The following is a 27,974-nucleotide window of genomic DNA, read 5'->3' as shown; positions in this document are numbered from 1 at the left end:
ATGCAGGGTTTTCTTTACAACCCTGCGAAAAAAAGCCCACGCATGGTTTTATTCCATGGCCCCAACTACTATGGCAGCTTTGACACCCTTAACAGACAGTTTTTAGCCCATTTTTTGAGCCACAACTTGCAGAGCACTCATTTATGAGCTTATTTACCATAAAGTAAAAACCTAATGAAACTTATGACAATACTTTAAAAGGTTTAACATGACCATGCTGGAGATCAAAGACCTTAACATTGAATGAGCTATCCAAGCTTTTACCAGTAGGGTTAGGCATGATCACATAAGGTATTCTTAGACAGAAAACTAGCCTGAACAGTTATACCAACTCTATGAAAGACCTTAGAAGTTTGCTTGAGTTAAGGATATTAGGGTAGCAGACAAAGCTTAAAGGCATGAACAATGTCCCAAGTGTCTGCGAGGTGATAAAAGGTGGATAAATACTCTAAGCCAACGGTTCTGTGACAATCACTAAGCCTATAACCAGCCTAAAAGAAGATATTGGCAAAGCAATAGTAGTTGCACCTCCCAATAACAGTCTAACCACCATCAAATTCCAAATCAAACCCTTAATGCCATAACACAAGGGCCCACCCAAAGATTCAACTAAAAAAAACCAGTGAGGCCCCTTGGAACCCCCACTGAAATGACACTACAATTATCATTCAATTAGGGGGCACTCCACTAACGAGTGCATTGCCCTTGAAAATGAGATAAACACTCAACCCACTCGCTATGATAATCACTACAATAACTCCCAATTCGCCTAGTATAAAATACACCCACTCGCCAACAGGGTGAGAGCTCATCCCACTAAGATGAAGAAGCTCACCAAGCAAAAGCCACTGACAAATGCCTAGTCCAAGGAATAATCCATGTTATTGTAGGGGCAACAAAGGACTGGTCTAATAACAAATAAAAATGCAAATCCCACTTGCATAGTGTTATGACCATTGATACGGCTTTCAAAAAGTAAAAATAAAAGAATAGCAAGTATAATTCTCAAAAGATGATATTGATATTTTAGTGGATAATGATAATGATCCCATAATGGTCTCGTTAACCATTGCTAATTACCAAATGGAAAGGATCTTAGTAGATAGTGGCAGTGTAGTGGATCTAACGCAATACTAAGCATTTAGGCAAATAAGATTTTTTTGACAATGACTTAAGGCCATCGGGCTTATTTTTTGTTTTGCCAACCAACCTACCCTGGTTAGAGGTTCTATCACCCTGCCAATCATTATGGAAGATGGCGAACACATGCTCACCAATTGGTAGATTTTTTTGGTCGAAAACCAACCTTTAGCATACAATGTTATTTTTGGTAGACCATTCATGAAGAAAGCCAAAATGGTGACAGTTATTTATTACCTGAAGGTTAAGTTCCCCATGCCCGTAAGGGTAGGATTCATGAAAACCAACCAAGTCACAACCCACTAATGCCATTTGTTAAGCCTTCAATTGACACGGATTGAAACAAATAACAAATACATCATTCCCACCACCAAAAGAACCTGCAACACAATCCAGTCCCTCACCCTCAGTCCATCTAATAAACTCTGCATTAGCCCAAATGCCCAACATAGACTGTTTAGACATTTACAATGAAACAAAAGAGTCCAAGCCTTGCCCTATAGAGCAAACAGTTCCAGTTTAGTTATATTCACCAAACTTAAAGTTAGTTACTTAAACAGGTTCATTGTTGGACCCTAAAGCAAGGGCATATTACATAGGTTCTTGCAAAGTAATACAAACGTGTTTGCTTGGTCTGCTGCAGATATAACGAGTATAGGCAAGCTTGTTATCACTTATTATTTGAATGTGGACCTAGCCAACAAGCCAGTGAAGCAAAAGAAAAGACAATTTGCCCCTAAACGAATAAAGACGATTAGGGAAAAAGTTGACAAGCTAAAGGTGGCTGAATATATTACAGTGGTAAGAATACCTAGATTGGTTGGCCAACGTCATTTTGGTGAAGAAGGCAGCTAGAAAATGATGGATGTGTGTGGATTTCACACATTTAAACAAGGCATACAGTAATGATAACTTCTCTCTACCCTCAGTTGATAGATTGGTAGACTCCTCAATAGGTCACAAGCATTTGAGTTTCATGGATGCCTTATCTGGGTATAACCAGATTAAGTTGGTAAGAGCAAACCAGGATAAGACATCCTTGGTCACTGAAGATGGTTTGTTTTGCTACAAGTTCATGCCCTTCTGGCTCAAGAATGCAAGAGCCACCTATCAGAAGTTGGTTAATAAGATTTTTAAAGAGTAGATTGGCCAGTCTTTGGAGGTGTATTTGGATAACGTGCTGGTCAAAAACCCATCATTGGAGCAACATGTACAAAACCTGGCAGAAGCCTTATCTATCCTGAGACGATAAAATATTGAAGTTGAATCATGCCAAATGTATTTTTTGCATAGAGGCAGGTAAATTTTTTGGGTATATGGTTGCTAACAAGGATATCGAGGCGAACCTTTGAAGGTAACAGCCATTTTGGATATGAATCCCCCGCGAACTACTAATGAGATGTAAAGACTAACAGGCGAGTGGCAGCCCTCAACTTAGTTTTTATCCAAATTAGCTAACAAGTGCTTACCTTTTTTCAAAGTTTTTCAAGTGCAACCAAATTCAAATATGATGACCAATGCAAGAAAACCTTCAAAGAGTTGAAGCAGTAGCTCTATTCACCCCATCTACTTGCCAGCCCTGTTCCTGGTGAACGTTTGTATATTGGTTAAAGAAGTAAATGGGAATCAAGTCCCAGCATATTATGCTAGCATAGCACTGCAAAATGGGGAAGTTAACTATACATGACTAGAAAAGATAGCTTTTGCACTGGTGACAACTGCCCGCTAACTAAGGTAGTATGGCCTCTCCTTCAACTTCTCTATCTCCAACAATGTAGTTGAGTATGATGGTTTATCTGCAGAGCTAGAACTGGCAACTAGCTTGAATGTGAAGGACTTGATTGTATACACAGATTCCAAGCTGGTTGCCTGCCAAAATTCATCTCTTTGGTCTTTGGCCAATGGTCCGAGGGCAATCACTTTATAAACCCCTTCAGACCTGGGGGATAATTGTTACATCCACTAACTGTTGGTCAATATGGTCAACTTCCAATAACACTTAAACAGTGCACAGTGGCCACATCATCGTTACTAAAAAAACTAGCTTGTTATCGCTAAGAAAAAGACTCGCCCATCGTTCCATTGATGTCCCGTCAAGATATCACTTAAAATTGATGACTTGATTTATAATTTATCTAAAATTATTAAATAAATTTCGTAATCATTCATGTAAATTTTTTTAAAAAAATTTTTATATTTTTTATTTATTATCAATTATTTCAATCAAATTATCATCTTTTTTATCTCATGTATAAAATAAAAAAAAAAAAATCCATGTACGTGAAATAAGACACAAAACCATACTTCATACTTAAGTAGTTTCCCTCTATTATAGATTCTTACACATACCTCGCCTTCTCCTTCACCTTACCTTCATTACCTTACTGACTTGAGTGTCAGAGCTTATTCCAGAGAATTAACTCCAATGTCCCCTAGCCCTATTTTTTGGCTGTAGGTTCAAGTCATTCCACCTTTAACCTCCCAATGTCTCCTTTCAACTAAGACATCCTGAAAACACCATCAATAAAGTTTAAACTAGAAACTTTCTATTTTAAATCGGAGTAAATTTTAATATTATTGAGTTGACAATTTCTTTTTCACTTTTGCATATAGTTAACTTTACGGTGGTGTGATCTTAATGAAGTATAAAACTTTTAGTTTAATGAAAATTAAAATTCAATCTTTTACGATTTCAATTAAAAAAAAACCCCTCTTAGGCCATATATTAATATACATATTGCTATGATTCATGCTAGAAGATTGGCATAGTTGAATTCTTAGTTTAAAGTTTGGGAGAATGATTTAACCCATAAGTTATTTATGGAGAAAATAATGTAGTATGAATAAGTTATAGGAACAATCATGCATCTTCTTCAACTGAGTCAAATTAATCTCAATCTTGCATTTTATATACAAAGGATTCATATCATCTATCCTTTATTTTCATGTATACAATATGTTCTAGGAAGAGTAGTATTTAAGTTGTTTTTTATTTAACTTTCAGTGATTTAATTTTTTAAATATGTTTGATGATTTAATTTTAAAAATCATTTCATGGAAAATTGTCAATATAAAATATCGAAAATATTAAGTACTTAAAAATTAATTAATAGAAATTTTCTTTTTTTTTTGCCAAGAATAGAAAATTATGCTCTTTTGCTATGGGTATTTTGGTTATAATAATACATGATAAATAGCCGTTATAATTTACAACCGCTATAGAGTTGTCAATTCTTTTTCTGTTCATGCAAATCTGAAAAAGTCAAAGTGTTTGAACAAAACAGACCTGCCTAGAATTTCCTTTGACGCAACTGAAAGCTAAATTTTATGTCTGACAGATTTATGTTTTCTTTGGCAGTAGCCAGTTAGCATTTGCCATATGGTTTAATGCCTCCCATTGAAAGTTTTCTTGTTCATGCATGCTAAAATAAAGGGAAATAAAGGGCAATACATGGTTAAGTGAGAGGTGGGAGAACGTTTGATTTGGACGGAAACAAAAAGATAAAAGAGAGTGAAGGAGGCCGAGAGTAGAAAATTTTATTTTCCTCATTTATCTTCTTCCTTCTCTCTTCCTCTCTTCCCATCAACAATCTTCTCTAACGATTGTTGTTGGGAATTTGGGATATCTACGTCCCTTTGAAATTAAGCTCAGACAGCTACCGAGGTGTTGCTCCTAAAAACAGGTGGGATTACATTGCTTATGTCTTCCATGATTCTGAGGATGTCATTTCACTTTTTATTCGTAACAAGTTTTTGATGAGTTTTACCAGGTTTACTTCTTCGCCCTTAATTGTTAAATTAGAAGCTACCATTCCAGTTACCTGGGTACTTAATTCTTAAATCCATGGCTCCAAGCAAGATCAGGAGAGCCCTTGGGCATGTCAAGGACCAGACAAGCATAAGCCTGGCCAAAGTTGGTGGCAGCACCTCACTCTCTGATCTCGATGTTGCCATTGTTAAGGCAACAAGACACGAAGAATACCCAGCCGAGGAGAGACACATTCGAGAAATACTAAGTTTAACCTCCTATTCTCGTGCCTACATCAGTGCCTGCGTTAACACCCTCTCCAGACGCCTCAACAAGACCGAAAATTGGACGGTGGCGCTGAAAACTCTTGTATTGATCCAGCGGCTTCTGTCCGAAGGTGATCCAGCGTACGAGCAAGAGATTTTCTTTTCAACAAGGCGTGGGACTCGCATTCTCAACATGTCAGATTTCCGTGATACTTCACGATCCAATTCCTGGGATTACTCTGCATTTGTGCGTACTTATGCACTGTACCTTGATGAAAGACTGGAATACAAGATGCAAGGAAGGCGTGGGAAAAGAAGCATGTATGGATGTGATGAAGAATTAGGGGAAGATCAGAATGAAAAGGCAATTGTTGTCAGATCCACACCAGTCCGTGAGATGAAGACCGAGCATTTGTTTTCAAGGTTGCAGCATTTGCAACAGCTCCTCGAGCGCTTCTTAGCCTGTCGACCAACAGGTTTATCGGGAATTAATTGGAAGAGCTTAATTCCATTGATGATATGAATTTATTTGATTTTCTTTTCAAATGTTAGTATATAATAGTAATTTGTTTTGCTGGATTGAAACAGGTTCAGCAAAATGCAACAGGGTCGTGATTGTGGCTCTTTATCCAATAGTGAAAGAAAGTTTCCAGATATACTACGACATAACGGAAATATTGGGGGTTTTAATCGACCGTTTCATGGAACTTGAAATTTCTGAATGCGTAAAAATCTATGAAATATTCTGCCGTCAAGGCAAGCAGTTTGATGAGCTTGAGAATTTCTATTCCTGGTGCAAGAGCATCAGCATTGCACGCTCTTCTGAGTATCCGGAAATTGAGAAAATCACACAGAAGAAACTTGACCTTATCGACGAATTAATCCGTGATAAGTCTGCGTTGGCACAAGGCATGGTAAATCAGGATGAACTAAAGGATGAATCGGAGCAGGAAGCCAAAGAACCCGAAGCAAGTGAAGAAGACATGAATGCCATTAAGGCGTTACCAGCCCCAGAAGATTTCTTTGAAGCTCCTGTTGAGGAAGAAATGAAGAAAGAGGAAAAGGAAGAAGATAATTCAAAAGCTATAGTTGTGCAACAAGAGGGTGATTTATTGAACCTAGGTGAGGACGCAATGTCAAGTCAAGACCACGCAGACAAATTGGCATTGGCTTTATTTGATGGTGGTGCACCAGTCGGTCCTCCACCAGGTCCACGATGGGAAGCTTTCAAGGATGAAGCTGATTGGGAATCAGCCCTGGTTCAATCAGCAAGCAACCTCACTAATCAGAGAGCGACACTTGGTGGTGGGTTCGACATATTATTGCTTGATGGCTTGTATCAACAGGGCCAAACAATGGCAGCCATGACTTCATCCGGTTATGCAGCAACCGGAAGTGCTAGTAGCGTTGCATTTGGATCGGCCGGAAGACCAGCAACGCTAGCATTACCTGCACCCCCATCGTCCGACGGTAAGAACACGGGATCAAACGGTGGTGATCCTTTCGCGGCGTCGCTTGCAATAGCGCCACCGCCTTACGTGCAAATGTCAGACATGGAGAAGAAGCAGAAGCTTTTGATGGAGGAGCAGGCAATGTGGGAGCAATACAAAAGGGATGGAATGCAAGGACATGTTGGAATGCCCAAAGCACAAGCATATCCGTACAACCAAGGATGGTGCACGAATGGCTATTCAATTCTTTAGTCTTAATTTTCCCTTTTGTTCGTGAGATTCAGATTGTTTAATCAACTCGATGCATCAAGAGATAAAAATTGGTGTCTCAAACTTTTGGTAGGAGAAATTTGTGTAATTCACCTGGACATGTGGCTTTGTAAACATACAAAAAATCTAATGAAATACTTTTTGCTTTTTTACCTTTCCCTTTCCTTTTATTAATTAATTTGATTCTCCCAAACTTTTCTTTTTCTTTCGAACTTTGATTGATCCAAAAAAAATTACTATAAAAAAATTTATTGAACTGAGCTACTGTGTTTAATTATTTTATTATGTTAGAGTTAAATAATTTGTAAGGATGTGTTGCCTAAATTTTATAGTTCATATTTGTATTCTTTTTGCCTAAATTTTTAATTTCATAAGCAGATTAAAAGATTGTTGTAATCTTATTTTTTTAATTAGTTTTTTTAATATAATTATATATAAAAGTATGAATTTTAAAAGTATTAATAGTGATTGATTAAAATATCCTTATAAAATTTTAAACTAATAAATTTATCCTTAAATAAATAATTTTTACTAATTTATTTAAATTTAATTTAAATAAACTAAAATTAAAAATAGAGTCTATGAGAAATTAAATTACTTAAAATTTTCAAATTTTAATTCTAAAAATGTTAAAAGTAACTGACTAAAATAATCTACATAAATTTTTTATAAATTTTAATTTAAATAACTTTTTTATTATTAGACTTTTTTTTTTTAACTAGATTCAAAAGTTATTAAAAATGACTAACTAAAATACATTTAATAAAATCTTAATTTCAAAAATATTAAAAGTGATTGATTAAAATATCATTGTAAAATTTTTTTATAAATTTTAGTTTAAGTAAATTTTTTAGTTTTTGCAATTAAACTTATATTAAGACATAAAGCATGATTTTCACATCAAATAAAATAGAAATATAACACGATCAAAACCTATTAGTGTGCATAGGAATAAAAACATTATATGAAGTTTGTTTCTTTAGTATTATAAAAACAATTGCACATGGAGTTTATGTTTACAGATAAATTCATTAAAAATAATCATAATTAAATCATTGAAATAAATTTGTTTTTTTTTCTATTTTTTGCTTTTCAATTTTTTGTTTTAATTAATTTACAAAATATATACGTATATTAGTGATTTTATTCGTTGTATGTTTATGAGTTTATCATTTGATTAATGATAACATAATTAAATTGTTTTAGTCACTTAAAATAATTTTTGAATATATATCATTCTTATAGTTTAGCTTAACCTTTATAATTTTATTTTTTTTTGCATTTTTTCCCTAAAATTTTATAAACAAAAACTAATATCAAAACAAATACAAATCATTTGCACACATTCCAGCAACAATTAATACTACATGAGTAATTTATTTAACACTTTGAACAATTAGCAAAAAATAAGATGAAAGATTAACTTGTCATGCATTATCTTCTCCATATGATAAATAATGTTAGTGACGTACGATATTTAAATGAAGAATATACAAATGTGTTGATTTCAAATTTTCTAAGACTAATTTGAAACTCTTTTATTGGAAAAAATTGTATAAATTTTTTAGGATTAGTATAAGGACTTATCTAAGTAAAGTTATAAAGTTTCAAGAGCTTTTTTTATTATTTTAGTCATGCTTCATTTTCTCGATTATATCAATTGATGAATTATCACTATTATATCTAAATATTTAAGGTTATCATATGAGGTAATATTGTTCAAAAGTATTAAAATTTATCAAATTAATTATTAGTATTACATTTAATATAAAAATATTATTATAAATTATGATTTAACTAAATTTAAAAGTGATTTAATTAAGGGCATTCATTAGATAAATTTTTATTTAATTGTGTATTTTGTATTTCAATCATTTTGAATTTTGACTTTTCATAATTTTGAGTAGATTTTAAACTTAGAATCAATGTTTAACTAAATTAAGTCAAATTTTACAATCCGCTTCTATTCATAGTATATTCAAGGGTTAATGCCATCAATAACCCTTACACTATAATGAAATGTTCAAAGTAGTACCTAAATTTTAAAAATTTCTATTGTGGCATCTGAATTATAAATGTGTTATATTCTTAATGTGGTTAACTCCAAATGATGAAACGTGATGAATAAACAACCCTTCAAGTAAGATATTAGTTAACAGATATAATTTAGGTATCATATTACAAATTTTTAAAATTCAAGTATTATATCAAACATTTTACTAGAGTTTAGTGCAAATTTAGTGCATGTTTGATAATTAGTCAATTATTAAACATATTTGCTTAATTTAATGCAAATTGAACATTTTGAACATTCATGACATTAAACCTATACTTAATTATTCACTTATGCACCAAAACAATTTTAACTTAATAATTAGTGCATGCTTCTCTTTGTTTAAAAAACTAGATTCAAATCATCTTAAATCTAAATAAAAAGAATGATACTCAATTACTTATAATTGTAATTTTATTTTAACAATATTATTTAAAATCAATTAAGTAATTCAACTACAAAAACAATAAAATGAGACATTAAAGATGATGGAAAAAAGTTCAAATTAAGAACTTTTAAATTGTTATAGAAGATAAATAAGAATATTGCATTCTGATTAGGTTATTATTTTAATTTGAATTTTGGTTATGCTCAATCATTTCGAGTTTTAAATAACTATTAAGTTGTTAACTTTTTAAAATTAATTGAAATGAGTTAAGTTAATTCATTTTTATAATTATGTGTTATATTAATTCTTAATTAAATTAAAATTTAAAATGAATAAAAAATTTTATGTATACTCTATTTGAGTTTTGAATTGTTTTCAAGTTTGAATTGATTAATTATGTTGTTTTTAGCTATACTTTTATGATATCGACAATAGACTTCAAAATAAAATGAAAACATAACACAATGACAAAAGTTATGAAAATACAAATGATAATTCTAAAAGAAAATCCTTATGCCCAAGTCTTGTAAAGATTAAAGGATACATGCCTTTTGAGGATCTTGAAATTTGTATCGTAGAAATGTTAATATAGATCAATGATTTTATAATTGTTCATTTGGTGATCAAGCTGCTATTATATGAGTTAATGGAAACAACTCTAATATTTCATTTAAAAGAGATATCATAGTTCATACTTATTTCGAAAAACAACATTTAGTTAAACATTTGTTATTTAAGTTATTATGACTTCTTACAATATTTTTTACTCTTTCTAAATGGAGAAATTGATTGGTATCAAAATATGAAAAAAAGGTAATTTTAAATTATGATAATAAGAATAAAACAAAAATTGGGAATATAATCTTTTCATTTTGTAGAAAAATTTTTTGAAGAAGAATATGAATGCAATTATTGTGAACTTATTTTTTAAAAAATTATTATCTATTTTATTTTTATAAATTTTATTTAGTAATTTTTCTCATTATTTTTATCATATATATATATATATATATATAACAAAAATTTCACCCAAAATTATATACTTCAAGATAGAAACATAGGGCAAAGTTTATAATTTTCTTTGTTGCCAAAAACTCTAAAATTTTCAATCTATTATATGCAATTGTATTTTGCTAACAAATATTACAATACATATATTAACAATCAATCAAATCATCAATAAAACTTATCTTAATATGTACTATTTTACCACCAACCAAAAAATTTGAAAAATATCTTTAAAATATTGAATACTGTATATATTAATTTAATTTAATTTTGATATTTACATTATAATAAAACTTATGATTTTAACTTATTATTATGTGTTAAACTACAAATAGCAAATTAAAACCATTTACTCATTGTTTTTAAATTTATCTACACTTTAACGTTTTCTTACTTTCATTTTGTACTTAACAAATTATATCATCTAGCATACATGTGATTACTTTCTTTCTAAATATACACAATTGATAACTTAATAATTAGTTATTGAAAACTTAAAAATAATCAGTATAACTTAGTAATCATTAATAATTTAATAGTAAATTATGGTTAACGTAGTAATAAATTAGTAATAACTTAATAGTAAATGAATAATAATTTAGTAGTCAATAATTGATAACTTAATAACAAATTAATATAACATAATAGTAAATGCATAATAATTTAGTAATAAATAAATTACAATATAGTTGTAAATGATTGACAATATTGTAGTAAATTGGTTATAACTTATTAAAAATAAGTGATAACTTATGAGTTAATTATTGATAACTTAATAATATATCAATGGTGACTTAATAGTAAATTAGAGATAAAAATTATTCAAAAAAAATGAACTTATTCAACAAAAAAAGTTAGTAAAAAATTAAAAATTTTAATGAAGTAACAATATTATTATATAAAAAGAAATCTATTTTTATAGGGCATGCACTTTGTTACAAGAATCCATTTGGCTATGGGAATCCATTATTAGATATATGATGACACAAATTTTATCAATAATTGTCAAATATATGTTATAAATTATCAAAATTGCATTAAGAGTTTATCAAAATTGCATTAAAGATTATCAAAATTATATCATAAGTTACTAAATTAATATGGAAATTTACCAAAATGATATCAAAAGTTATTAAAATTTTATCAAAAGTTCTCAATCTTTTAACAAAAGTTACCAAAATATATTAAATATTATCCAAATCAAAATTATATAAGAAAGTTATCAAATTTTACTTATATTAGCCCAAAATTAAAATTAAATTATTAATATTTATCATTATTATTATAGTATAAAAAAATCATTTATTGAATTTAATCTTTAAAGATAAAAATATAAAGACAAAAATTACATGTGCGTCATGCACATATCCAAAAGTAAGAATACACTGAAAGGAATGTGTTACATATTTAAGCTCTTGTAAAATCTAAAATAAATGAAATAATTTCTTTTTAAAAATTACAAAACTAATTAATAAATAAGACATATATCAATCAAGCTCCATTTGGATCTGATCGAAGCATCAATGGAGGGTGAAGAACATGTTTTTACCTTGTTTCACACCAGTAAAACCATTTGGATAATATCAGTGTAGCGTGTTTGCATCTAGTGGACTGAGAATTTGAATCGGAGGGGGAAGGCTCTAGTGGAGATTCTCCCCTACCACCGCACCTCATTTTTCCATTTTTAACCTCACTTTCTTTTTTTTACCCTTAAAATTATAGTATAAAGACAAAAAAATCCCTACTATTTTAACTTTTGTTTTTTCTTTTCCAATTTTCTCATTTTGTTTTTATTGAAGAATTTTCGAGTAAATTTTTTAATTTAATATAATAAATAAAATTTTAAAAAACTTCATTTAAAATTTTTATTATATTTAAATTTTAATCTATCATCTTTAATGATCATTTTTTTATTACACTTTATCTCATCGTTAATGCTGTGTTTGTATCCAAACACATTTCGTTATAATGATTAATTTTTTCGTCATCATTATTTTTAATCTCACTGTGATTAATTTTATCATCTATCTAAATAGACCCTTAAATTATGAAATTAAAAAGTTACATTGAAAGTATATAAGAGACTAACTCAATTTTTTTATATATGTACTTATTGAAATATATAAAAAGGAAAGCAATAACATTATCATTGCACAAACTGATAAAATTTTACATTGCTTAACAAATTTAATTATTTGCCATACACATTTTGTCCCAATTACACACTGAATTCCTGCAAAAATAGAAAAGGAGAGCCACACAAGCCTGAGTAGAACAATTTGCATGGGTCAGTGAAACCAGCAAAGAGAAATTAAGTAAATCAAATTTTCGTCGCATCAGAACCAATCAACTTGGTAAGCCCAAAAGTAATAGCCATGGCCATCCATCCTCCAACAAGCACCCTGGCGCTGGGCTTCACCACTGGAGTCCCCCCAAGCAATGCACCGACCACCCCGAACACCATCAAAGCCACGCTAGCCACCACAACCACCACAGCCATCCTCACCTTATGTTCCCTTATAAAGGCTGCAGCCAACAGCGGAAGCACTGCACCAACAGAGAAGGCCAAGGCTGATGCTGCAGCAGCTTGTCCTGGATTGGGCAACTGCTTCTTCTCACCTGCTTCCTCATTTTCATGGATCTCCGATTTCTTGTCCTTCTCTCTCTTCATTTGAGCTATCTCTACATCCCTTTGGGTGTATACAGACACAAACTCTCCGATCGCCATGCTGCAGGCTCCGGCAACCAATCCTGCGAAACCAGCAATAACCATGGCTTTGATGTCTTCTTTAACAGAGCCAACACCCATCAGTAGAGATGCAACAGAAACTAACCCATCATTGGCTCCCAAAACAGCAGCTCGAAGCCACTGTCCTCTCTGAGAGTAGTCAAACTCGTTATCGGCAGGTTCTTGAGATTGGTTTTTCTCAGTGACATTGACATGTATAGACAATATCTCAACATTGTCGAGCGATGAAAGTTGAGGGGTTTGAGGGGCAGCCATGAGGTAGAATTAGAATATGATAAGAAATGAAGGCTTGTGGAGGACACACGCCTCTCATCGAGACAATTTATAGGGAAAGATTTGCAATGGTGAGTGGGGTTTGATTATGAATTATGACGGGCACTGGCTCGGCCATTAGGAATGTAGAAGGCACACGCTCATAATAATTATTTTATATTTCCCATTTGTTTTTAGTTCATTTCATTGCATAATTGGAGCCAGCAACGGAGGTCTGATCAATTAATTAATTCAAAACAGTATAGTCTGTTAATATTCCTCTCAAGGAAACCCAGGACCACTCAGTCTTTACACAGAGGTTGATATATTATATTATCAGAAGTTTCAATATCTTACAACTGTCGAGTTCTAATTTTAAATTACAATTAGAATCATCACTGTAAATTTGAAGTAAAGAGCTTGGAATTTTATAATGAGTCCAATGTTTCTTACTCCTTAAATTACATTTTGTATGGCAATCAACATCATTTTTCATTTCCTTTTCTACATCAACCCACATTCTTAGGTTTTTTAATTTGGTAGCATTGCATTTTGAAAAAAATAAATAAATAAATTATCTTATTAAAGAACTAATATATTCAAGAAAAAAACAAAAAAACGAAACTCAATTGGATTTGTGTCTTCCCTTAGCCGGAATAAATTTTATGACAATCATAAAATTAATTTATAAAATACTGAATTTTTTATTATAGTGATAAGAGTTTAATTTTTTATTACATCAATTATAAAATAAAAAAAAGGGTTCAAATAAACTTATTAAGGTTCTATTTAGATGGGAGGTGAAATTAATTGTGGTAATATTAAAAATAATAATAAAAATTACTACAACTATAATTAAAAAAATTTATTGTAATTATAATTTAAAAAAATTAATAAAAAATTATACTTATTTGATTTTATTATAATTAATATTTTAATTCAACTAATGATATAATGAATTTAATCGCTTCGCATAAAAAATGCAATGAAATCCGAAAAGCTTGATTTTACAACTGGAGGCTCCTGATTTTGATGTCACTAGTGGAATTATTGCTATAAAATGTGGAAGTAGCAGCTACAGCTTAATATACGCACAATTTCTTTATAAGTAGTTGTTTTTCTATTTTTAACTTCTCACTTGGCTATAACGTAAATATATCAACTATCAAAACCTCAGGCTATTTTGCGCACCCAAATATCTCATCTTCAATGTATTTGGTAAATATATATATGTTCAACAAATTCCAAGTCCGAATCTTTTTATGTGTTTCAAAACTCAAATTGCTACATTATAGGGGTTTTGATTTTTAGCGGTGTTTTTTTATCGTTTAGTGGCGTTTATTAACACCACTATAAAATTATGGCATTTATGAAAAAATATCATGCAAAGTGTCATCTATACACGCGTCGCGGTAAATAATGGTGTTTTAAAAAAAATGCATCAATATTAACGGTGTTATATCTGAAACGCAGTCATTTTAGTGACATTTATATCTTTGAGATATCGCTATTTTAGAGGCATTTGAATCTGAAAGCAGCTCAATATTAACGACGTTTGTATCTTTTAGTCGCCGTTATTTCAGTGATATTTTTATGAGAAAAACACCATTGCATTGACGACGTTTATAACAGAAAATATCGCTACTTTAGAGGCGTTTGAATAGAAAACACCTCAATATTTACAGTGTTTGTATCTTTTAGGTACTACTAATTCTATTGCATTTTTATGAGAAAAATGCCGTTGCTTTAGTAACGTTTTTATAAAAAAAAAATGCCACCTACCTAAAGGCGTTTGCTTGAAAGAGTGTCGCTACTTATAGTAGCATTTTATGCTACAAACATCACTAAATTATTTATTTAGCGGCATTGCCTAACGCAAATGCCGTCATTATGTAAAAATATATATTTTTTAGTTTCTTATAATAAATTTTATGTTCAGTAAAGAGCTTAAATTCAGAAACTAAAATTAATAGTAACTTCATTCACGTTTAAATATACATCTAATTAATACAAAATTTAATAATTAGTATAATAATATTCAAATATTGTAAATATATACATTAACCAAATAAAAAATTAAAATGTATGAAATGGATTACTACATACATTTTGCTGGCTGTCAATTGATGAAAATAATTTTTCACCTTAGTTACTAGCATGCTCAATAACATATTGAATAATACCATACAATTTTTAATACTTCATTGGATGCTTATTTTTTATTTAAAAATTTTAATATTTACTAAATATAATACTTAAGTTGGTGGAGCACCAAGATCATTTCTTGAAAATTATTATTGCACAAAATTCATAAGATGATCGAATTGATCATGTAACTACTAAAATTTTGTACTTTATAGCTCTATTCTAGCATGTTCTTCTTCAATTTTGGCACGCTCCTGTTCTCTTTCTACTTTCATTTGTTGAAAACGTTGCTGCATAGTTTGCCACTCTCCTCTCAATATTGAAATGTCTCACGAAAACTAACTTGCTGAGAGTGTAAATTACGGAGAGTTATGTCCATAGTAGGCAGATGGTGTTGGACCCAATCCAAGGCCTCAGACCCGTCCATGCTTTTTTTTTCAGCAACTTTTATGAATATCCAATTTTTCTTTTCTTGCATGTTGAGAGAACCTTCAGATGCTACTTCAATCTCAACAGTCATTTTCTCTTTCGTTTTCTCCTATGAATTTGTCATATACAACTATCAAGTTTAATGATTAATTGATTATATGTTAAAAAGAGTTAATATTTACTTTATGTTAAAATAGATGATACAAATTACCATAATTTCTTGTGTTTCGACATTCATGTAAGATCCGTCTTTTTTTATGTGTTACGCGAAAAAGTTTCACATGTATAATTGTACTGCCCATCTCATTCTCCTATACAAAAACATATGTTATTTGATAGGATACATATCAACTACAACTTATTTATGCATATCAATCCTGTCAATCAAGTATTAAAATTTTGAATAATTTTAATCTCTTTTATTTATATTTTGGCCTTGTAACAACACAATAGTCTTAAACATACGCAAAGAATAAAAGCATTTTGGGCTTTCACACATATCGATCATGGAAACCAAATTTAATTATTTCTCTCAATTTAATATGAAGGATTGAAGCCATTTAATATATTGAAAGGCATCCAAAATTTATTTGTATATTTGCCTTTTATATGCAAAAATATTCTCAAATAGACATAACTGATAATTTTTTCTCCTATATCAATCATAGAAACTAAGTTCAATCAATCGGACAAGCTTAATATCAAGTATGGAAGCTATCGAAACTATTAAAATACAACAATAATAACAGCCAGATAATAAAGGCGTAAATATACGTAAACAGTAACTTTTCATACATATCATTTGTGTAACTAAGTTCAAAACTTTCGATAAGTTTAATATCATGTATTAAAACAATCAAATATATTAAAACATAACAATAAATGTTAATTTTCATATTTACCTTGTAACGGAAGAAAAAGTTCATTCATTGGAATAAGTTAATTATCATAAACTTACGATTTCTTTTTGCTTTCTTACAAAACTTTTTGATCCACTTGTGTGGCTATATTTCTGTTGCTTTCTGCTACCAATCCCAATCTGTTCTCTTTCCTATCATAAAAAATAATTACGTATATGATAGAAATACAAATATTACCAATTGAAACCATCAAAAACTTTCATCATTTCATTCTATTATGCAAAGTTATAAACTAGTACCTCTCCGTTTCTTGAGAACCAAAATCTAACCAGTTGTTCATATTGTCACCTAATCACATTACGGGGTAGATTTTGCATTATCACCTCTACAGTAGTATTTTCATCGAAATACTTATTCTTCATACTATGTTTATAATCTTTCCATTTCTTTCCCAATGACTTAAGCACAAATAAAGTTAGTATTTCAAGTACAAATATTGACTGTAACAATACAAGAAGAAATGTTCAAATAAGTAAACAAAATGTAAAATAAAAAATTTAAATATATCTAATTAATTATATTAATACCTCAATAAAGTTTAACGCATCGACCTTAACTTCTTTTGGAACATTATGCCATGTTTCATACTGAATAGCATGCCTAGAAATCCAGCCAATAGTTGAGCCTATTCACCAATTGGTTGCCTATCAAAGTTTGCAGACACTACAATATGCTCGTTAGGAGGTAGTGCAAATAATTCCTTCAAAGTTATCCAGCCTTTGGTCTTCCGTTACCATTGTTATCAACTGCAATAAATATAAAATATATTTGTAAAATCGTAATACTTTTATCATTATACTCGAATTCTAAAATTGGAGTATATCATACCTGCATTCAAATTTAAAGCATAATCAATTGATGGGTACTATCTAAACCTGGACGTCCCATATTGTCAGATCTAATATCAGTTGAAAGGTTAGAAATGACAGAGTTAAATCTGACAGTACGTTTATTTACCTCCAAAGGATTCAATCCATAACCAATATCTACAGGTACCGCAGACGGTTCTAAACTAATATCTCTAATATATTTTTCCTTCAACCTATTTCTTCACATTATAGCTTACCTACATCACAAAAGGGAATATAAAAAAAATGTTAGTTCAGAAGATATATAAAGACATTTTGAATTTAAGAAATCAAAACCTATGATATATAAAGAACATATCGATTTAATTAAATCAAAATATAATGTATGATTTAGAAGACAATAATTATACAATAGTGAATGTGACATTATTTACATACTATTATTTACTACATTATGTCCCAAACACTCGAATTACAAATTATAGGTGCACGAAATCATGGTTCATAAATGTCTTTAGTAACATCTTTATGGACCCACTGAGCATAGATACTAGAGATATTCTCATCCAAGTTTTGTTCAGCAAAAGGATAATATTCAGTTCCATGTTCAACATCATTTTTGGTATCTAACTCCATATCAAATACGTCTCTAGGTGTGTTTCGAAAAATAACAAACCAACCCAATTCTTTCGGATCTTCAAAGTAAAATACTTGTTGGACTTGAGATGAAATACATAAGGTTCATCGATGAGTTATTGTCCAGTGTGAATTAATCGAAAAAAATTCACAAGTGTAAATCTGTATTGATTTTTTTTAAGACCCATCGTACTATTCACATCAGCCAATTACACCGAAATAAAATAACTTTCCACTTGCCATAATAATCCAACTCAATGATGTCATTAATCATGTCATAATAGTCAACATTTTCCTCTAAAGGGTTTGTGTCCCTAGCACTAGCATAACTAGTAGTTGATAATGTCACAAAAACTCCTGAATTTTGTGTATTTCTAAATCTTTGATGAGATTTGGTGTGAAATCTAAATCCATTGATGATGAAACCTTTGTATCGTTTCACAATCCGGTTCGGACCATGTGAAAGACACTTCACCTCTTCACCTTCCATTCCAAACCTATAAAAGTCGAATAAATATATATATGTTATTAATGTTATTTTTACCGTAAGCATTCTATGTGGATAAAAAATAATGGGAAGTATGGCATTACTTACTATTGCTCCTAACCATTCATGAAAGTTTTAAGCGAACAACTTATCAACCTCTCGAGGGTTTAATCATCGATAATATACAGGATCTCTCAAATTATTTCTATACTCACTACAAAGCATCATGATAAAGTATTAATAATATAAAAAAAAACGCAATAAATTATGCCTAATGTAATGAATAATTTCCTTGCTAAACAACTTACGTGTAAAATAATTCAATTGAGTCATGATGAAAAAGAACATATTGAAGTGTTTGTGCCTAAGATTTATTATCTAACTCCATCAATTCAGCTTTGCCTATGGGTTGTCCAAAACTTTGAAAAAAATAATTGTAGGTCGAATATGTATGCTGTATACCAACATTTCTTGAATGTCTATTAAATCTCATTTCAACATCTTTCAAATAACGAGAACAAAATGTCATACCCTCTTATACCAAATGTCATTCAACAATAGAACCTTTTGGATAGCGTTTGTTGCGACAATAAGACTTTAACCTCTCTAAAAACCTATAGCATAAAACATTAGTCATATGTTATTTTAAATAGATTGGCTTGATAATCAATAAAAATGTAATCAATCTATTAACAAATAATATCTTTCAATAGGATACATCCATCAATAATAAACTGACCCACCGACCTTTATTTCATATAGAAGGTAGATAACTAAATGCATCATAATAGTGAAGAAGTTTGGAGAGAAGATCTTCTCTAAATGGCATAAAGTAATCGCGGCTCGATCTTGAACTTTGTCAAGCTCTTCCATATTCATACATTTTTGACATAGAGATTTAAATATGTTATTCAATTCAATTATCATAGAAGTCAATTGCTTTGACATTGATGAACGTAAAGTAATTAGAAGTAAGTCTTGCATCAAAATGTGATAATCATGTGACTTCAATGAAGAAAGTTTTCGCTCTTTCATATTCACACATCTTGATATATTTGATGCGTAGCCATCCGAAATTTTGACATTTTTCAAAACCTTGCAAAACACATCTTTTTCAGCTTTAAAAATCCCAAAACAAGTAGCAAGCAATCGATGTTTGCCATATAAAGCAATATCAGGTGAAGGTCTTGGCGAATCCCCATATCAACTAGGTCAAGGTTACTTTTAAGTCATCCTTGGATCTTCTATTCACGTTGAGAATTATCCTGATAAAATTTTCATAAACATTCTTCTCTAAGTGCATCAAATCAAGGTTATGGCATAATAAATTATATTCTCAATAAGGTAACTCAAAAAATATACTTTTTTTCCACAACTCATACTCATTGGAGTCATCTACTTCATCGTCATTTTCATCACTTTGAAAAAATTGTAATGAAAGACTTTGATGGTACAGACTCTCCATGAAATATCAATTAACATATCCCAATCGAAATCCAATATAAACAACTTGATGCATTTGCCACTCGATATTAGCACATTTCATACATGGGCATAATATCATATTATCTTCACTTGTATTCTCAAATACAAAATTAAAAAATTTTTTCACTCCATCTCTGTACTCTTGACTTAATCTTGAGTTTTGCATCCAACACTTATCCATTTATTAGTTGTTACATTATCATACCAAATGTATCTAAATAATTAATATGAAAACGAACATGTACAATTGCATAGTTTACTATGTTCTAAACAAAAGATAATAACAAGATCAGTACTTACACAAAATGAGAAATTCTTGTTGTGAAGTAATTTATCAGCTACCAAATATTATTATTGTTAAAACTCTACTGCTAACGTAGACAGTACCTAAGAGTATTTGTAGTTGGGGTTGACATAAGGTGAAATAACGTAAGTTTTGTAGAAAAATTTTTTCACCAAAAAGAAAATTGCGAATTGCAAAGGCTGAAGGAATAGTCGAATGAAGTAAAAGCTAAAGTCAATAAGTTATGAATAGTCAAAATAAGGTTCTAAAAGACAATGCTCAATACTAAAAGCGAAAGGAAAGGGAAAGTAAATTATACTTAGTCTGAAAAGAGAAATAGTATAATAATGAAGATGAAGCTTGAAGTTGATGATTGGATGCGCTAAGTTTGAAAAGATTTTTATTGGACAGGATTATGAAAGGTGTTTACTAACAAAAAACACCAACAATAATTTCCTCTTAAATATTTTTTGAATATAATATAAGTGCCTTGAACATATCGCCACATAAATTTTAACATGGTTATTGAAGGCGTATATCCAAGAAAAATGCCTTTAATAATTTCTATCATTGTTTGTATATAATTAGTAAAGGCGGTTGCAGATAACAACGGCTTCAATAATTTTTCAAAAAAAATTTTCTCGGATTATTAAAGACGTCTTTTATTATGACACGCCTTCAATATACCTTAATGGTAATAGAAGGCATTTATTAAAAAAAGCACCTTCAATATACCTTTAAACTTAGTAATCCATTACTGAAAGCATTTGTTAATAATAGACGCCTTCAAAATTTTCTCACTAAAAATTTTAAGAATTATTAAAAGCGTCTTCTACTACAAAATACCTTTTATATACTGTCACACAAATTCTAACACTGTTATTGAAGGCATATATCCAAGAAAGACGCTTTTAATAATTCATATCATAGTTTGTATATAATTACTGAATGCGATTACAGATAACAACGCCTTCAATAATTTTTAAAAATTTTTTTTTTCAGATTATTAAAGGCATATTTTATTATAACACGCCTTCAATATACCACGATGGTAATGGATGACATTTATTAAAAAAAAAGGCTTTCAATATACCTTTAAACTTAGTAATCCATTACTGAAAGCGTTTGTTAATAATAAAAGCCTTCAAAATTTTTTCACTAAAAATTTTAGAAATTATTAAAGGCATCTTCTACTATAAAATATATTCTATATACCGTCACACAAATTTTAACACTATTATTGAAAGTGTATATCCAAGAAAGACACATTTAATCATTCTTATCACAGTTTGTAGACAATTACTAAAGGTAGTTGCAGATAACAATGCCTTCAATAATTTTTCTAAAAAACTTTTCTCAGATTATTAAAGGCGTCTTTTATTATGACAGGCCTTTAATATACCACGATGGTAATGGAAGGTGTTTATTAGAAAAGGCACCTTTAATATACCTTTAAACTTAGTAATCCATTACTGAAGGCGTTTGTTAATAACAGATGCCTTCAAAATTTTCTTACTAAATATTTTGAGAATTATTAAAGGTATCTTCTACTGTAAAATACCTTCTATAGACCGTCACACAAATTCTAACACTATTATTAAAGGCGTATATCCAAGAAAAATGCCTTTAATAATTTTTATCATAGTTTGTATATAATTACTGAAGATGATTGCAGATAACAATGCCTTCAATGATTTAAAAAAAAAAGGTTATTAAATGCATCTTTTATTATAAAACTCCTTCAATAATTTGTTATAAACTTTAGAAATCCATAATTATTGAAGGTGATTTTTTTACTGAAAATACCTTTTATAATTTTTAAGAATTAGAAAAGGTATTTTTTTTTATAAAATACCCCTTTAATAAGTTGGTTGAACAGTTTTAAAGGCTTATAATTAAAAGCGTCTTTTTTGTAAAAAATGCCTTCAATAATCTTCAATAAAATTTTTAGATGATTATTGAAGGCGTTGTTCCATGAAAATGCCTTTAATAATTAATTTTATATTCAGTTTCCTACCTTGAATATAGGAATTTGCAGATAGATGGTACACAAAATGATTAAAAGCTATGTTATTCAACCAAACAAACCAAACAAACCAAACCCTTAAACATATTTCTAGCAGACCATTGCTTTCTTTCTCCCATTCATCACTATCGACCTTCAACAAATCACCACTACGAACCTCTGTTTTAATCGGTAAGTCTTTTTTTTTTAGTTTACTATATTATTTATAATATTCAATAGAGAATTTTTGTTTTTTCAGTTCCTTAATATTGACATATGCGTTTATATATTTTCATTAACATCACCATCAGCTTAGTTGTCCAAGATTCTATTCATATTGCAAGTATGCTGTTTCTATGTAGTATGCATTAAATATTGTGATTTGCTGAACCTTATTTATTGATATTGTATTACCAAATAGTATTGTATGATATTGGGGGTTTGAATAATATTTCATGCTAAATGGTTTGCTGAACCATGTTGTCTGATATGTTACTGAATGAGTTTGAATGAAATTAAGGGGTTGACTGGTGTTTCTGAGTGGTTTACTGAAAGGTAGTGTATGAGCACATTGTGAATGGTGTGCTAAATGTTATTTCTGTACATAGTATGGTATTGGTTGTATTAAATTAAGTACAATGATCAATTTAGAGGGTCATATTGTGTAATTCGTACAATTATGATCAACATTACAGGTAATATAGACTCCGAACAATATCATTCTCCTTCTAATGAACATGCAGAAGAAAGAAGTCTAGGCTAAAAAAAAACGAAGGGCCCCAAACAAACAAACTAAAGTGACTGACACCAAAATTCATGTTAACTTCAATCAAAGTAGGCAGCTTGTGTCAGAAAGAGCTACCAATATGGCTATTCATATTGGAGCCATCGTCCGTCGGAGGATTTCAATTATGTACACCGATTGGTGATGAGTTTCTGATGATCTAAAGGATGAGATATGACAGTCCATTGTGGTATGTTTATTCAACTATTTCATAAAATTTGTTATATGATCATTTAATTGAAATTCAATATGTTGATACTATTTATGTTAACTTATTTAGGAACGGTTCGACGTCCCAATTGAGTGTAAAAAGATTGTGTTACAATCTACTGGAAAAGCTTTCAGAGACTTTAAAAGCAATTTGACAACCCAATATATTTTACTACTGGTTGGTAAAGGTGATGTTTTGGTTGTTCCACCTACGGCGTATGCAAATGTTAAAAGTGTTGAAGATTGGATAAATTTTGTTCAATATCGACTTTCAAAAGATTTCTCGATACACAAACCCATTACTAAATTAGTTTAAGTTTATAAGTCTTTATGCAATATAACCTTTCATCTTCATATGTGATTGACATAATTTCTTAATTTTGTAGAAATCAAAGAATAACATCGAGACATTTGGGCCAAACAGTAATATCACCATCGGACAGTAATAAAAGGATATGCAAATGTGAAGTATGAGCTTGTATGTATTCGCACACTTGTTTTATACTCATTAATGAATATTTATGAATATTTATGAATATTCATTTCATACATTCTGATTCTTTTATTGTAGTAATAGGAATCAGTGAGCTCAAACATAAAAGTTTCCAGATGGGATGTCCGGAAACAAAGACATCTATAAAAAGATGGTTCATTCACAGATGAAACAACCAAAAAAATGATAAAAAAGATTGTATGTATAACTATTTTTTTAATATAATGTATTATTAGCATTGTGGTTGTATGCATGAGTGTATACTAGCTTGTTTAGATTTGTTCTAATAGCCCAACTTATTATTGTCTTTTAGGATGATTATGCTGTCAAAGTAAAATATGGTGAACTGACAACCCAGTATGGTGAAGATCCTTTGTCTTTAGCATTAAGCGATAAAGAAAGGCCTAGTCGGGTTCGTGGGGTTGGTAAATTTGTCTTACCATCAACGTATTTTGGTAAACAACCAAAAACCCCCATGAATGAGAAATGCATAATATGAAGCAATAATTGAGCAATAACAGCAACAAATTAATGACCAAGAGTAATGCTTCAATGACCAACAACAAAAACTCGCTGCTTGGAGTCCATGTTGGTAGCAATGCAACAGGTTATGCCAGTACCCCGGCCTGATAGTATCGTCCCTATACGAAAAGCTTTCGTTGCAAGTAAGGAAGCCATCTCATCCTCGCTACCACCCAAGAAGTATGATATTATTTATAATTTGAATATTAATTTGTTTATTATATTGATTGATTTGGTTTTAATACTTATATTTCATTAAATATTGTAGAAAGATGTTCAGACTCAAAATCTGACCTTCGCCCAGGCTTCCATGGATAAGTTAACAAAATATTCGCTGAAGAATTGCACCAGAGGAAACTTCATATCCATTGAGTCTGAGGAAGACTTATTTGATAAACAATCATTTTCTTTCATTGGTGTGGATGAGGTGAAAGAATTTTGTAAAATGGATGAATTATCAGCTACTAAAATCGTTGCTTATATGAGATTAGCTTATAAATACAAATATACACATTCAATATGTAGTAAGTTAGTATTAGGGTGGAATACTAACAAGCAGTGTTGATTGTTATCGTGTAGCTTTCTATATAGAGAGAGCTGAATGGGAGACAGTTGACGAACATATTTAGATTTATTGACTCTAACTTCATTAGTGAGTAGAGTGGCATAGTCGTGTATCATGCTAATCATGTGTTCCTATGCATGAAAAGACCGGTTGATTATTATTTACTCCCGTATAATGAGCAGTACGCTATATTCCAATCGTAATTACTCCAACTTACTTTATTCTATGATCTGATGCGTATTCTGAGCACATCATTGTTATTATTTTACAGTCGTCATTGGGTGCTTATTGTGATTGACATCAAATCCTTAACGTCATACTTTCTTAATTCAGTTAATCCAACGGCGATGCCTAACCCTGATATTCAAACTTTTATAAAAAGGTATTACATTACTTTATTATATTATATATGTTCTGTTTCTTCATAAGAAATTTTATTTATGTTTCCACTAATTTTTTTTCTTTTCAATTTAGGGTAATATCTACATTCAATAAAAAGATAAAGAAACTGAAATGGGTGTCATTATCAGTAAATGTCAAATTTATTCTTTTAATGCTGAGTTTGTTTAGATAAATATTTTCTAAACCAACTTAATTTAATTTTTAGGTACCTCGTCAACTCGGTAATACTGAATGTGGATATTATGTCCTTCGTTTTATACGGGAGATAGTGTTACATGATTTTATGATCACATCATTCAAGGTTAGTATAAATTTCATAAACTTGTTATATATTCAAAAAAATAAAATGGTACATTATGTTCTCATTTGTTAACATTTACTTCTTTTTATTTTTAGTGGGAAGGTAAAGAAAGCTTTACGGAAGAGGAGCTGGATGAAGTCCGTAAAGAATGGTGTGATTATGTATTGTCATTTAGCAATGTTGATAAACCTTCAGGTTAGACATTGTTGGTTGAATGTAAATATATATGGAATAAACTGTTATAATGTTTTTAACATGCCATATTGAATGAAAACTTTAAGTTTGTACATTGGGGGTATTGGTTTAATATTATTGTTATACTTAATATGAATATACTATGTGTACTTAATAAATTACTGAGTACGATTATATCATAAAAGTATATTAATATGGCAATGTTATCAGTTTTAATTTCAGATGTGTGGTCAATTTTTTGAAATACAACAATGTTCATTATGCAAATTCCAAAATGTAATTCATAGTATCAGATATATAAACCAAATTTTTTCTAAGCATAAATATACAACTGACAGCAAACGTTTTTTAGGGCATAAACCTACAACTGACTTCACATATAAAATATCAATTATGTTTTTTTGATGCGATTAATGAAGGTGTTTCTAGCAAGAAAATGCAAACACCTTCAATCACCCCTAATAGAAAACATTGAAGGCATTTTTTACCAAAATCGCCTTCAATAATCCCCCCAGGAAATTATTGTCTGAAATATTAAAGGCATTTTAGACAAAAAAAATACCTTCAATAATCTCTAACAAAATGTTTATGAAGGCGTTTTTGGATATAGTTGCCTTCAATAATCCGACCATTAAAATTTATCGTTGAGAATATTAAAGGCGTTTCGAGCCAAAAACGCCTTCAACCATCCCATCCAATCTTGTCTATGGAATATTGAAGGCGTTTCTTACAAAACCGCCTTTAAAAATTAAAAAAAATTACTGATTGAATTATAGAAGGCAAGTTCAACCAAAAATGCCTTCAAGAATCGACTCCATATTTTTCTTATCGATTATTAAGAGTGTCTCTCCGTAAAAAACGCCTTCAATATTCTATGAAAAATTTTTTAAAGTAATTGGTGAATGCGTTTTTGCCAAGAAAATACCTAAAATAATCAATAACAAATAATCTATGGCTAAACCCAAAAAAAAACTAAAGGACGGATCAAACCAATAATCTTATGGTAAACATCCGTACGATCCAAACAATTTGATAAGCTTAATATTGAATGTATTTATGAAGAAAATAAATTCAATAAGCCTAGAAAAATTTTTGGTCCAAATATTAAAGGCGTTTCTTGTAGACAATGCCTTCATTAATCTCATATAATTTTTTATGACGTGATTATTGAAGGTGTTGTCTACCAAAAATATATCTTAACTATTCACCAAAATTTTTAATAAAAAATATTCAAGGCATTTTAGTCGAGAAACGCCTCTAATAGCAAGTCTTGAGTGGCGTTTATAGGTAACAATGCCTCTATTTGAATATTTAATGGCATTTGGATAATAAACGCTTGAAGTTTTATAAAAAAAAGGAAACTAGTGGCGTTTGTAAGTGAAATGCTGCTACAAAACTGCCGCTAATACGCTATTTTGCTGTAGTGCTATTTTGTTTTGAATTGTTCAAAATAAATTGATTTTCTCAATACTATTACTAGCTACAAACCTACAAATATATAAAGTGACATTCAGATTATTACAAATCGAGACTTTCAATTATCAGAATCATAGATTTAAAATTTGAACATAAAATGATGAAGTTTATGAGATATGATAGAAATATGTCTTGTTGCTTAATTTAAAATCATGTATTAACTTCTCATGTAAGAGAAGAAGATATATATATATATATATATATGTATAGATTTCTATGAAAAAAAAATTAGATTTAATGATTATTTATTTTATACAAAAATATATGTAAAATATGAAAATTTTTATGTCATAATTTTTGTCTAACACGTTGAATATAAAATATATTTTTTATTTTTGTCAAATCTCTATACAATTTTTACTAAATTTTAAATTATATTATTTTAATATTTTGTTTACATGTTTGTATTATATCATCTATCATATTTTGATGTTTAAAAAATACATGGCATTTAACAGAAAACAAGAAAATTGCAGTTATAAACGAAGAAAAGAGGTGACGG

The 27,974-nt window shown here is 30.0% G+C and overlaps 1 protein-coding gene and 1 pseudogene across 2 annotated transcripts; one reads left to right on the top strand and one right to left on the bottom strand.

Annotated features, from left to right (window-relative positions):
• The first annotated feature begins 4,620 nt into the window (after window positions 1-4,620).
• On the top strand, window positions 4,621-7,033 carry LOC111298341 (putative clathrin assembly protein At1g03050). Of its 2 annotated transcripts, XM_089745012.1 has the most exons (3): window positions 4,621-4,823; window positions 4,911-5,630; window positions 5,743-7,033. In XM_089745012.1, the coding sequence occupies exons 2-3, from the start codon at window positions 4,985-4,987 to the stop codon at window positions 6,855-6,857; spliced, it is 1,761 nt and encodes a 586-aa protein (XP_089601138.1). In that variant the 5' UTR covers window positions 4,621-4,823; window positions 4,911-4,984; the 3' UTR covers window positions 6,858-7,033. The 2 variants fall into 2 exon arrangements, with proteins under 2 accessions (XP_089601138.1, XP_022748828.2); XM_022893093.2 differs by having other exon boundaries at window positions 4,621-5,630; window positions 5,743-7,026.
• Window positions 7,034-12,481: 5,448 nt separating this feature from the next.
• On the bottom strand, window positions 12,482-13,823 carry LOC111298640 (vacuolar iron transporter homolog 2 pseudogene; annotated as a pseudogene).
• Window positions 13,824-27,974: the final 14,151 nt, after the last annotated feature.

The sequence above is a fragment of the Durio zibethinus genome, chromosome 16, assembly GCF_047325235.1.
Source record: "Durio zibethinus cultivar Kanyao isolate XHJ-2024 chromosome 16, ASM4732523v1, whole genome shotgun sequence".
Classification (NCBI taxonomy): domain Eukaryota; kingdom Viridiplantae; phylum Streptophyta; class Magnoliopsida; order Malvales; family Malvaceae; genus Durio; species Durio zibethinus.
The sequence above is the reverse complement of the archived record's forward strand: the minus strand, read 5'-3'. Positions and strand labels throughout refer to the sequence as shown.

Excerpts from the sequence above, each read along its gene's own strand:
- LOC111298341 (XM_089745012.1), top strand. The coding sequence starts at position 4,985 with ATGGCTCCAAGCAAGATCAGGAGAGCCCTTGGGCATGTCAAGGACCAG. Across the intron at positions 5,631-5,742 it reads CTTAGCCTGTCGACCAACAG|GTTCAGCAAAATGCAACAGG; the intron begins GTTTATCGGGAA and ends GGATTGAAACAG.